We start from the raw sequence: 13,660 nt of genomic DNA, 5'->3' as shown, positions 1-13,660 counted from the left end.
GTGCACAAGCCTAAATTATTGAAGAGCCATTCTTTAAATCAATTTAGGTCTATCTTGATGTTACAAAATTGAAGGGTTATACTCATAATTAATTTAACCATACATAAATTAATAATGAGATTTGACAAAAATAAAGATGTTGGAAAAATAAACCCATTCATCTAATGAAAAAATTCCAACACTAACTTGTGTATAATTGAAAATTACATCGTCCAATATGAAGATTAATTAAATTTCAATCACAAGTTTTGAACTTGTAGAACTTTAATCAACTCAAAAATGATTAGGGACTTCAAAATTACAAATTCACCATATACATTCACACTTGAAGCAATTTCTTTGCAAAAATGTGAAAATTTCAAGTTTATAATTGCAGTAGATTAGTGATGCAACCATACATTTAATCTACCTTTAACATGTTATAATTAATCAAGGTATAAAGATTTAAAAAATTTCGTCAAAGACGAAAAACCCCTCGAAAAACATGTTTCTAGGTGGATTTTGGCTTCTGGATAGCCCTCAACGAGAGTCAAAAACGATTTAGAACATTGATTCCACCCAAAAATCACTATTTTTGAGTCGAAATCTAGGTTCGTTGGCTAAAATTAGTAAAATGCGAGATTAAAACTTATTAAAACGAGCTTCTAATCTAATTAGAAAGCAAAACCAGAATTTAAATCCATTTTAAATCACCTCAATTAATTATTAGTTACAATAATTAAAATGAGCGCGACTCCGATACCACCGTTGGGTTTTGTAGCGTCCAACGATAGAGGAAGAGAAATCCGCCCAAAACCCGCTCACTAATTAAACCAACTAAACATGCAATCACATAATTAACAACATAAGAGCGAGAAGAGAAAATACATTCTTACACATGACGCGTGCGCGCTCGTTTCACGAGCTCTTACTTCAAAGCTCGAGCCACGCAAGTGCGACGGCCTCCTACGGCTCGCACCCTCGACCCGACCCGGACGGTCTTAATCCCGAAGGTTAGTCGGGACTTGACCAAATAAAACTAGAGAATTACGAACTTAAAGGTTTTCTTACTAATAATGAGATGCCTTATTCAGTTCCACTCAAGTGATTTTTCCTAAACACAAAACTTAGGTATTTATAGGGAAGGGAGACTTGATCTCCCTGCTGCTACCAATATGGGAGATTTGCATTTTCCTCTATTTTGTTTTAATCAAAAGCAAAATAAAAATGCAAGGCAATTAACAAGCTCCAAGTGTCACATGGAGGGAGAGAGTAAGTGAGGACCACCAAAGGGGGGGGGGGGACCAAATCACCTTGCTCCCCAAGCCACACACCAACCCCTTGGTCCCCTCCTCTTGACTGTCTGACCATGCCACATGGCTGGCTGGCAACCTGCCAGCACACCCACGCGTGCCATGCAGCTAGCAAGCCACGCATGCGGGCTGATGCTCCTAAGCACTACTATGTGCGTGTGCTGGTGCTGCTGTTACTGCTCTGCGATGCCTAGATGCATAGCCCATAGCACAAGCACACAATACGTGCTGTTGTGCGAGTGTTATGCATTGCCTACTTGCGATAGCGAGGCCCAGCAAGCACTTGCGTGCTTCTGGCCTTGCGATGCTTGCGGACTGTGCTAAGCCATGCTCACCATGCTGCGATAGCTGGTGTTGCTATGCTGGCAAGCACGCCCACCCATGCATGCACAGCCACATCACACACACGCATGGCTCGCATCTTACGTTGCTTGTGCCATGCAATGTGCGTGTGCTAGGCGATGCTAGGCATGCATGACACGTATGGGTTGGTGACCTCGTCTAGCCTAGCACTCGCATGGCTAGGCCAATGCGAGGCTACAGCTTGGCTCGAACTTGTCACTTGTTGAATCTACGTCTCGTCGAATTCTAAATTCAACTCGACTGGCGACGCTCTAAGCTCGATATCCGACGTCTTTGTTCGTAATACTCTAACGACTTATCTAATCCTTCGAATTGAGTCGTCGTCTCGGATCGGTTATTCGATAGGGTGCGACCCGAAGGGTTCAGTTAAGATTAAGCCGTAATATTAATTATGCATTAATATTACTGATCGGAAGCGGCCTCTACCTAGGCATTCCGATCACTTGACCTCGTTGAAGAATTAGCTTTCTAATAATTCCGAACCCTCTATCGGAATAATACACTTGTCGACAAAATCCGTTGGAAATTAGATAATTTTCGGCGGATAAAAACTTCGTTGGCAATTTCCAACGGAATTTTTGTCGGAATTAACATATTTACAAAAATTAAAACTTTAGCCCATATCATAAATGAACTACTATCTCCACATATTACCCCCCCTCTTCTTTGTTCTTTTTCTCCTCTTCTCTTCTCTACTCTCACTCCTCTTTACTGTTCACTTTCTCCGTCAGAATTAAGATGTGTAAAAAAATTTAAACTTCAACCCATATCATAACCGACCTGCCGGAAGCCATTGCCTCCCCGCCAGAACTATAGATCTTATTCACAAATCTCAGCACCCATCAAACCCGCTGGTTATCGATTTTCTTTATATAAACAAGTTAATGGTTTTTAAAGTGAAATTCGACCATGAAATTTGTATATCTACAGTTTTCATTATTGAATTTGGCCTTATTAAACCAAATTCGAGGTGAAATTCAAAGTATTCGTCGATTTTTAAGGTATGTTTCGTGTTTTTAATTTCTTTTTTTGGTTTTTGATGGTTTCAATTTTTATAGAATTGTTCCGGTGAATGGTGGTGTTTAGGTGGTTTGGTTGTTCTTTTGTTGGTTTTTAGGTGGTTTGGTGGGTTCAAGTGGGTGGTTTTAGGTGTTTAGGTGGTTTGATGGGTTCGGGTGGGTGTGGTGGGTGGGTCTGGGTACATGGTTGTAGGGTAGTTGGGGCTAGGGGGAGGGTAAGGCAATTGTGGGAAAAGGGCTGGGTGGGTGGTTTTGGGTGAACGAGGTTGAGGGTGGAGTTTACAAGTGGGTTTTGGGGTAGTTTCGGGTAAATTCAAGGGGATTACGTGGTTGAGGGGTAGTTGCAGCTAGGGGGAGGGGTGAGGCGACTATAGGGAAAGGTTGGGGCTGCCTTAGGAAAAGGGAGAGGTGGAAAGGGTGAAGAGCAGGGGTAGCTGGGGGAAGGAGGATGAGACAAAAAGGTTTATTTTCTTTGTTTTTGATTTTGGGTTAAGGGGGTTGGTTATGGTGGGGTGGGAGGGTTGGTTAGGGTTAGGGGGTGAGTGGTTCTGGGTTGTGGTGGGGTGAGCGGTGGGATAGGGTTAGGGGGGTGGGTGGGTTGGTGGTGGGCAGAGGCTGCCGGTTTTTTGTTTTATTTGTTTTTATACAATTTTCCGATGGAAATTCCGTCGGATAATTGTTTTAACCCGACAAAGAGTGTCCGTCAGAAAGTGGGTTTCCAACGGAAAATCTGTCGGAAATTGCGTAATTTCCGACGAGCTAGTGGGTTTCCGACGGAATACTGGTATTTTTCGACGGTAAAGTTCTGCCAAAAAACAGCCTATTTATGGTAGTGAACCTTAAGTGGCTTCAATGCATTAGTGTCTCCCCTTTGAATTATCCTTAGAACTTTGCTTCTTGATATGTTAAGCATTTGTGCAACATCTCTAAACATGACCTCTCCCTAATTCCTAGCTTTGTAATTTCTTCCTCTGGGACTTGGATCCTTTTCCTCCCTACAAGATGGTACTTTGTGCATGGATTGTAGTTGTTAGTCTCCTGTTTTTGTTTTTTTGAATCATGCCACAGCTTGCTAATAGCCCTTCTTTATAAATTGAACATCTCCATTGGTTTTTAGTCGTTCCTCTTTTTCAAATTGTCCCCTTCAGAATTTTTCAAGAGGAATATGAGGACATTATACCTGTTAGGATTCGTAATGTCCAACACTACGCGGAATGAAACCTGCCCAAGACCCGCACATAAATTAATGTAACTAAACATGAAATCACATAATTGGACAACAAAGAGAGAGAGAAGGAGAAAGACGATCTTACCCTCGACGCGTGCTTCGCTCTCTTACGAGCTCTTACTTGAAAGCTCTAGCTTCGCAAGTGCGTAAGCCTCCGACGGCTCGCACCCTCGAGACCTGACCCAAACGGTCCCTACCCCGAAGGTTAATCGAGGCTAGACCAAGAAAAGACAAGAGTATTACGAACTTAAAGGTTTTCTCACCTATAGGGAGATGCCTTATTGAGTTCAACTCAAGTGCTTCTTCCCAAACCCAAAACATGGGAATTTATAGGGAAGGGAGCCTTGATTTCCCATTTCCCATCAAAGTGGGAGAATTGCATTTTTCTCAATTTATTTAATTCAAAAACAAATTAAAATGCAAATGAATCAACAAGCGCAAGTGGCAAATGGTGAGCAAGGGTAAGTGAGGACCACTAGAGGGGGACCAAACACTACTTTCTCCCCAAGCAAGGCACCAAGACCAGTCTTCCCATTGATCGGATGCTGGCCCACGCACAGCTAGCTGGCGGCCTGCCTTGGCTGCCAAGGCTACCTAGCTAGCGCCTAGCACCAAGGCTAGGCTAGCTGGCTAGCCTGCCTTTGCATGTGCGTAACAAGCAAGCAACGCATGCAATGCAGGCTGCTGCTAGTGTTGTGCGTGTGGTGCGCGATGCCCGGCTGATGCATGTTGCGAGTGGCTGGGTGCGAGGCCCAGCATACTAGCTTGCTTGCGGCCATGAGCACCAGCCCTGCAAGCATGCTCGGCCAGTAAGCCTAGCACGCATATGAATGCTTGGCTTGCGGCATGTCTTGCGATGCGGTTGGTGGCCTAGGCTAGCCTAACACTCGCATGGCTAGGCCAATGCGAGGCTACGACTTGGCTCGAACTTGTCACTTGTTGAATCTACGTCTCGTCGAATTCTAAATTCGACTCGACTTGCGATGCTCGATCTCGACGCTCTAAGCTCGATATCCGATGTCTTTGTTCGTAATACTCTAGTGACTTGTCTAATCCTTCGGATTGAGTCGTCGTCTCAGATCGGTTATTCGATAGGGTGCGACCCGAAGGGTTCAGTCAAGATTAAGCCGTAATATTAATTATGCATTAATATTACTGATCAGAAGCGGCCTCCACCTAGGCATTCTGATCACTTGACCTCACTGAAGAATTAGCTTTCTAATAATTCCGAACCCTCTATCAGAATAATACACTTGTTGGAAGGACACCATTCCTTTCAATCTCCCACTTGTCCTTCCATACAAGTGTGCAGTTAGTGTATAGCCCATTTCCTACGTCACTTAATGTCTCTTCATGAACTATAGGGTAAGATTTTTCGTCATCCTTATTACGTCTAGAAGTGTTTCTAGATTTCCAAGTTCGACTGTAAATAAGCAGATGATTTCTAAAATCCATTTGAGCATGGCCATGCATTTTCACAGTCTCGCTCTTCGAGAGGCCTTGTAAACAACAAAGATATATTTCCTATTGTTAATAGGGGGACATTCCTAGTCTTGTATTGTTAGCTTCCCTTAATAAGAGGACCTAGTCGCTCGAGTTTTGCCGTTATAATCCCCATTTACGGCAGATATTTGACAACATCAAACTGGACTGATACACAAACAAGAGAACTTACAATACTCATGGTCGAGGAAAAAAGTTCCGATAGCTATAATGAGAAATATACTTATGACGATTTTAAATCTCTTAAAGTACTCTCATAGGTCGATCTGGTATAGTTCCAAACCAATACCTATGCAAATGATTTATGACAATCATGTCCTCGTAGCACAAGAAACGGTGCTATAAATCATACTACACACTAAACTCAAGTGGTCATTAATCGTCCATCATTTAAATGACCTTGATTAGGGATAATTTTCGATTGAAATATTTAATTTTCACTTGACAGGTGTTTCTTTATCCAAGACACGGTCTTGATACCCTGTTTTGAATATTCTCAGAAATCGAATGGACTCATTATTTAATTCTAAACCACAATTAAATAGTTTGTGGAATTAATAGTAAAATTTTTATTCCACTATGAAACTTTTCAACTTTTCAACGTTTCATCTTATGATAAATGGTTTCCCCAAATGTTTAAAAGTAATACTCTTGACAAAACATTAACAGAAATCACACCCATCTTCAACTTGACAACCTACAATCATCAACGTTCGACAACGAACTTTCCATTGAACAACTTTCTTATTATTGCCTTTAAGGCAACAATATTCTCAACATATATTTCAGTAGACTTCCTGATGGTGCTTTGCTTGGATTTCTTTCCAAACGGCTCACAATGATTTGGGATACCCTAATCACTTGTGATCATGGAAATTTACCTTTAATTTCCGCACATTACACATGGATTCACGTCCATGTTACCATTCTCAAGCCACGACGCATTTTAGCTCGCGCTTATAAACGACTTCCTTGTTAAGGATCTGATCCTTGCTAAGGATGTGCTTGCAACATCAATTCTCAAACTACATTTGTTTCCATGCGTCAAGAACTCATCCGTTTTAATTATCAAAGTACTTTGGATGTTTTTGATCTAACGATCCATAACTTAAATTTAAATTGATTGGTATTTTATAATTCTCATGCTCTAAGCATGTAAGTTGAGTGAAGAATCCATACCATAGCATGCATGATGGTTTTAATTGCAGAATTATTCCCAATTTCATTCCATTCATGTGACCTTTTAGCTCATCCAGTTCCACCGAGTCTTACTAAACTGTTGTCTATGTGATACGATTGAAAGTCTCTACTAAAGTCTTTCCTGTCTGACTTAGTATTTGCCTAGCTTATACTTAGTTCAAACATTTACTTAGTTTTATACATATGGGTCGAAAGCTTTTTCAGGTCCTTCATGTTTAACATGGTAAATTTCTCTACTCATTTAAACATTTTATTAAGTATATACAATAGATCTTAATTCCCAATATGTACTAAGTATCCCCATTTGCTTGGTCCTTTCAAATCTAAGTATTTACCATTTGATAGTCATTTCACAATAGAGTTCGTAAACTTCTTGTTGGACCTTAAAAGATTGACTCTTGCTCCCACTAAACTTCTTATCCATAAGAATTTCTATGATTCTCCATAAGCCAAACCTTTTATTAACTTTATGAGAATACACGTTCCAATCCCTACATGCAATGCTTCAATTAATCCCACAATGGATTTCTTGAGCTTGCATTCAAATCTAGCATTATGTAGAATTACAAAATCCTTAGACTATATCCATAGTCTCTTCCAAAATCCATTTCTAGGAAGGCGGTTTCGTTATCTATTTTGCCGTATTTTATATGGGCAATTTTGCTAGAATAATCAAGAAAAGACTTAAGCATTCCGATTAGTGAATAGGTTTTATCAACACCGTGAATATCCTTTTCAACTAATCTAGTTATGTATGCATATACATTTCCACATTTGTTAGTTTTGTCCTTGAAAACTTATTGCAATTGATGGGTCTTTCCCCCTTCATGCAAATTAATCAAGTTTTAAACATGATTTTCAAACATGGAGTCTATTTCGGATTTTATGTCCTCTAACCATTATTCAGAATTAGGATTTGTCGTAGCTAATTTACAAGACACTATTCCCTTATCATCTAATAGTAAATAGTATGCTTGTACGTCTTAGGTTTAGGATTCAATCCAAGCCTTCGGTGAATTCTATACCTATAAGGGGTAATTGCATCAAACACTGAGTTTCAAGGTGCTTTTAAAGCCCTTTGATTATATTGATCTTACTCCAATACTTCTAAAGTTTTGTGAGGATTGAATTCTCATTTCAGGCACTTGTGAAGTTCTTTGAGTATTCTTGATCAATTATTCCCACGAAGCCCTTCTAAAGTCTTCGGAGATTCGAAGTTTAAGTTTGTTGCTAATCTTGATAGTCATCGAGTTCATTTTCCTCCCACTCGTCGTTTTGGAAATGTGTTACTTTCCAGAAAGACACCACTTAGAGCAAAAAATACTATGTTCTCAATTAGGTTGTGGAAGTAATGCCCGTAGTCTCACTTGGATGCTTACAAAGAGACAGGTATATTGTCTTTGGGTAAAAGTTTTTTGTGAAACAAACAGTTAATTAGCTCCCACTTGAGCTACCTTAGCCCTTATTGAGCCACTTAGCTCCCATTGAGCCAATGAACTCCCACTGATGAGCTAAGAGCCCTAGACATATACTTGAAAAGACTCTAGAAACTATTTCTATCCATAACTAAATATGTTGTCCTTTCTTAGCTTTGACAATTTTGTTTAGTGTAACATTAGTAGTTTGTGCAAATCCTTAAGAACTTTATAGGAAGGGATATGATCCATCATATTCGAGTCATTTTCAAATGGCATCGAGGTCTCCCTCAAGATATTATATATTCTTTGTGGAGCTCATTATGAAATTCCAATTTCATAACTTTGATATGATCACTCTTGTCTCAAACAAACATCGCTTGATCTAATCTAGACGTTTTGATATCTTGCCAAGTCGATTCTATATTTCACTGAACTTTTGAGCTACTCAAGGTCCAGTTTGTTCGCATTTGATGAATATAGCCATATTCTTTCAAATTATTGTGAGACATTGAAGTAATGGAATTCTCTTTAGCTTTCAGAGTAAATTGTCTATGCCAATCACAATAGCTCCTTTCTTTGTCGATTTCAACAAGTAAGAGTTACTTGTCTTAGAACGATTCTGAATCGATCAACTATCAAGAGTCTATCTAATAGAGCCTTGAGTACGTTCTTGTCGATGTGACATTGCTAAAGATATTGGGAACACAAATCATGTCCATGACTTGAACTTTGTGAGTTTTCATGTTAGGGAAATGATTATTTATAATCAAGCATTCTTGACTCATGGCTTAAACGACCATGCCATTCAAATAAAACTCGCAACTATTGCTCTTCTACTTTGAATGTGAGTCTTTCCGTTTGTAAACGGATTGTTTGCTGATTATGGAACATAATATCCATTATTCGTTCCAGCCTTAGTTTCAAAGGTCTTTAAACAAAACAAATGACTTTACAACTAATGTAGCATTACTTGCATTATTCTAAGCTTGTAAATCAATAACTTAGCTTAACTTCAATGGTTGGAGTTCACTTTCAAAGTGGAACACTTAAGCAGTATCCGATACTTGTGAAGATAACGAGTTGCTAAGTTAACTACGATAACATGAAGTCATGGATAGAAAAGGAATCTTATCCCTTTTCTTTGTTCCTTGTTTCCTATATTTCTTATCATAAATCATCTCATAACTTTAAGAATCATTTCTTTAAGTGCCTTGACTTTTACACTTTGTTAGGCATAATTAAGCATTTAATGCGCCATAAACAAAGTTCCATCTTTTCTTCTAATTCGTACTTGAATTACTATATCAATGAGTCCTACTCATTAGTGTATGAAGCGAAAAGATATGTTGGTTGTCAACTATTAACAATTGTGCTTTTTCAACTCAATATTTCATGTTCATAAAAAACAATCTAGTATTTTGAATACATGATATCCAACCATCCTTTTGGACTTTAGTCATCAAAAGTCAGTTATGAGAAGTTATATTTTAGAAATGCCTTTTCTTTCCTTGAGAACCATTCTCAAAAGATTTCCTTTTACCAGTCGTTGGAAACATTATAATTTGATTTAGAATTCTACAAATATAAGTGCAAAGTATAACCATTTATCAACTTAATAACATAATAAGTTTGAGTTCTAAAGCATACATCCAAACTTTCAATCTTATTAAGCGTCTTATCCACGCATTAAAATTGTCCCTTTTGGGCGAGAATAAAACGATTCCAAGATTTCAGAAATCAAAAAGTGATTAAGCATGCTTTGGCTTGTCTTAACACTTAATATCTTAAGGTAAGCAATCCAATTGCTAATAGCTCTAAGCTACTCTTGGTTCAATAAAACGTCGCATCTAATGCTTCCTTGACATTTTATCTAGGACTCCTTACTGATATTGTTGAGCTTAACAAAGACCAACTTGTATACCTAGTATACCTTACGTTCCTAGGGAAGTAGTGATGCCTCGCTTTAGCGTAGCCCATCACTACGCGCATTAGTTCGGTAAGTGTTGTTCTTGGAATGGCAAATTTGGCTCAATTTATAGGGACCTAGGGTTTCTATGTTGGTTGATTTAAGTGAACTTAATTAATCATCGTAACATTCAAAATCCTAGACATGCATCTAACATATCATTCACATATATAAGCATAATTATATATAGAAAGTATAAGTAAAAGATGCATTTGGAAACTAGCATGACCCCTTGAGTCTTCAAGTCTCAAGGGTCTTCGATGCATCCTTTTGGCTTGTCTTCTTAGACACGCCGTCTTTAAGACATCTCCACCAAATATGCAACTAATAGTTACTATGACTAGGACTAATCTAAATATTAAGGTACAAAAATACACAACGGTACGCAGACCGTATTAAATTTACAAAAATACATAACGGATCGCAGTCCGTATTTACTATCCTAACCGGGCTCATGCATTTTACAACAAAAAAACAAGTAACAATGCATACACTAGGCTAAAAATGTAAATGGGCATCGACTTAAACCCCCATATAGCACCGGTTTTGAACCGGTGTAGATTTAAGGGATTCCAAAAAAAAAAACATTAGCATCGGTTCAGAACCGGTGCGAATAATGGCCCAGAAAAATTAAAAAAAAAACTTTTGGCACTGGTTCAAAACCAAAACCAGTGCCCTTTATGGCCATAAAAAAATATTTAGGATTTTTTTCACTTAAATTGTACCAAATACTTATATATAATCATAATATACATAAAAGGTCAACTTTCCATTTGTAAACAACATCAGACATTCCTGTTTTATCCATCTTGTCCCTATCCTCATCACTTTCACCAACTTCATCCCATATTCGCTACACCCAATCAAAAAATGACAATCAACACAATGCTAAGATGTTCGAAACACGATTTTCTCATTCCACTTTAATTACCTGTAACTGCTGTAGTAGAGACCCACAAGTGGTTTCTCCTGTAAGAGGATTTTCTGCATCTGCCACTGCCATTGAAGAAGGAGCCTATTACAGACTTGCATTGAACCCAAAGTTTCAGCTTCTTCATTTAAAAGAAAAGCCTGACTTCTAATTGATAAAAACAAAACAAAAAACACAGAAACTATCTTTTAGCTGAATGATCAAAATACACAAATAAACCCTCATTCCTCCATCGATTTCTCTCTTAGTAGTAAACCAACGAATAATCACATAAAACCGCAAAACAACAAATGACTTGAATATTCCAAGAAAGAATACGAGTGATAATCACACTAGGACTCCCATTCACTCTATCATATATATACAGAAAAACAAAGCGATGGTTTCAATCACCCTCCAACTGTGATAAGAGCATAGATGACATGGCAATAATATGTGACATACCAACTGTCAATTACAATTGGTACTACCATAAAATTAATAGGTCTGAACACCGAAGTTAACTTAAATTGGGATTTGAAAAAGGCAGCAGAGGGTAAGTAGCATGGCAGCATATTCAAGTCATTCGATGAAGCCAAAACACAACTCAGAAAATCAAATCCAAAACTGAAATTACAGCTTCATTTGACAATTCTTTCTGCCCATATTCTTCCAAAGACAATGCATCCAACACATTCTATCATGTGAAGTGTGTTGAGTGTTAATAATTTTAACGAAAGTACATGATACAGACATGGTTTGGAACTGAACGGCTACAATAAAGCTCAATAACCCACAAAGTAGTCCACAAGTTACAGGACTAATAACTACCAATGAACAAGGTAAGAGGTGGGAAAAAAAAAAAAAAAAAAAAAAAGACTCACATGAGTTACATTTCTCAGCCCAAACAAACAAGTCCAACATCAATATGAGCAACAAAGCAAAAGCTACTAAAATTTGCCAATATTAGAACTTAGACAGAAAAGAAGACACGGCTAGAAGAGTGACATATGCTTTTATAAGAACAATTAAAACTCTAGAAAATACAACATGAATTAATTGTAGTGGAGATATCACAGCCATACCAGCCTCCACTAATATGACTTAACAAACTTGTTTAGCATCATCCCTAAACTCTCCTTGCCAACAACCATACCAACCAAACTAATGCATTCCATTGCTTTTGCTCGAAGCATCCGGTTAGATTTGTCTGTTGCATTAACAAGGATAGCCTTCAAGTAAGGCATGACAGCATCATAATATTTTTTAAAATGCTCCTGCAAATTTCATCATGTTAAATTCTTATTTTCCATAGCAATATAATCTGATCAAACAAACTTTAGTTGCAGATGCACCTGAGAAGAATAGCGACTAATGCCAATGCAATCAAGGCTCCCTCTTGAACCAATTGTTTTCCATTCTAAATTGATGTGCAATTGTTCACATAAACACAGTAAAAATCAAAATAACCAAGAAGCTTTGCAAGGTATAAGATGTTATTATATCCAAGAGAAAAAAAAGGAAAGGAAAGGAAAAAATGCACAACTTATATTTACTTGTAACAGAACAAGTAATTTCCTCACCACCCCATCCATGTAAGGAGTTAAGATATGTGGAATGCATTTCTCGCTAAAATTAAGAACAGTTGAAGCAGCATGTGCCTGCATAATGCAGAACAGTAAATCTTCATGCATGTATGCTACTCTACTCCGCACATTTTAAGTGTTCTTAGATATACCAACAAAATCAAATTAAATGACAACCAATATAATATTCACAATACATCCACAAATCAAATTATTGAAATGTCAAAATTCAAGTATTAAATACTCAAAAATACTCACAATTCAAATACTCCGTATACCCATAATTCATTCCGTGTTCCGTATATTCACAAGTCCAAAAGCTCAAATTCACAAAATCCTAGATCAATCGCAATTATTGAAACAAATTAACAAAACCCTAGATCAATCGCAATAAAACTGAGTTGTGGAATCTGATTTCAAACCCCAAAACTTACTATCAAGTCTGCTAAGGCTACTAAAACCCAATCAAACCCATAATCTAACTAAGTTGAAACACCTAGATATCAAAATTACAAGAAAAATTAAAAAGGGGGTTTCTGGGAATCAAAAAATTACAATAATCATCGGACAAGAGGGACAAAATCAAACATCACATACAAATTCAAACTCAAACACAACAACCAAATCACAAAATCCAAATCAAAACCCAAAAACTCAACGAAATTGAAACCCTAACCCAAATTATACAAAATTAACAAAAAAAAAAGGAAGGATAAACCTTGTGAGGAGAAGCGTCGCCATTAGATGACTGCGGTGGTGGTGGTTGGTGGTGGAAAAGAGAGCGAGAAGAGAGAGAAGACAGAGAGTTCGAGAGGAGGGAGAGCGAGATGAGAGAGAGGCAGATGAGAGAGGAGGAGAGATCGAGGAAAGAGAAAGAAAAAAGATAATTATGGCCGTTTTTTTTTCAATAGCATTCGCACTGGTTCAGTTTGGTTTGAACCGGTGCGAATTCCCCTTTCCCTCAATCCCGCCTATGCTTTTGGGCACCAGTTTTTAAAAATCGGTGCGTATTTTTTCGGTGCTCGTTTCTGTTTTTCTACTAGTGATAACACGTGCAAACTAGTAACTAACTTAGGTGGTTAATCCGATTAACGCGCCTAATTAAAACTAGTCAAAGTTGTTAACCAATTATGTGATTAAAACGCAATAAAATTAGCTCAAGTAATTAACAAAGC

The 13,660-nt window shown here is 38.0% G+C and overlaps 1 protein-coding gene across 14 annotated transcripts; it reads right to left on the bottom strand.

Moving 5' to 3' along the window:
* Positions 1–10,402: 10,402 nt before the first annotated feature.
* On the bottom strand, positions 10,403–13,445 carry LOC110702857. 14 transcript variants are annotated; one of them, XR_002507596.1, is made up of 6 exons: positions 13,204–13,433; positions 12,744–12,822; positions 12,255–12,560; positions 11,985–12,176; positions 10,921–11,067; positions 10,406–10,842 (listed from the first exon to the last, which is right to left on the bottom strand). XR_002507596.1 is itself a non-coding variant. In XM_021880601.1 (3 exons), exons 1-3 carry the CDS (start codon positions 12,520–12,522, stop codon positions 11,994–11,996), a joined length of 315 nt encoding a protein of 104 aa, XP_021736293.1. In that variant the 5' UTR covers positions 12,523–13,445; the 3' UTR covers positions 11,600–11,993. The 14 variants fall into 14 exon arrangements, 1 of the variants encoding a protein (XP_021736293.1); XR_002507598.1 differs by having other exon boundaries at positions 10,409–10,842; positions 12,255–12,319; positions 12,456–12,560; positions 12,744–13,428; XR_002507599.1 differs by having other exon boundaries at positions 10,411–10,842; positions 12,255–12,319; positions 12,483–12,560; positions 12,744–13,427.
* Positions 13,446–13,660: the final 215 nt, after the last annotated feature.

The sequence above is a fragment of the Chenopodium quinoa genome, unplaced genomic scaffold (genome assembly GCF_001683475.1).
Source record: "Chenopodium quinoa cultivar QQ74 unplaced genomic scaffold, ASM168347v1, whole genome shotgun sequence".
In the NCBI taxonomy this organism is placed as follows: Eukaryota; Viridiplantae; Streptophyta; class Magnoliopsida; order Caryophyllales; family Amaranthaceae; genus Chenopodium; species Chenopodium quinoa.
This window is presented reverse-complemented; position numbering and strand designations above follow the sequence as displayed.

Excerpts from the sequence above, each read along its gene's own strand:
- LOC110702857 (XM_021880601.1), bottom strand. The coding sequence starts at position 12,522 with ATGCATTCCACATATCTTAACTCCTTACATGGATGGGGTGGTGAGGAA. Across the intron at positions 12,320-12,455 it reads AATTACTTGTTCTGTTACAA|AATGGAAAACAATTGGTTCA; the intron begins GTAAATATAAGT and ends ACATCAATTTAG. Across the intron at positions 12,177-12,254 it reads TTAGTCGCTATTCTTCTCAG|GAGCATTTTAAAAAATATTA; the intron begins GTGCATCTGCAA and ends TGAAATTTGCAG.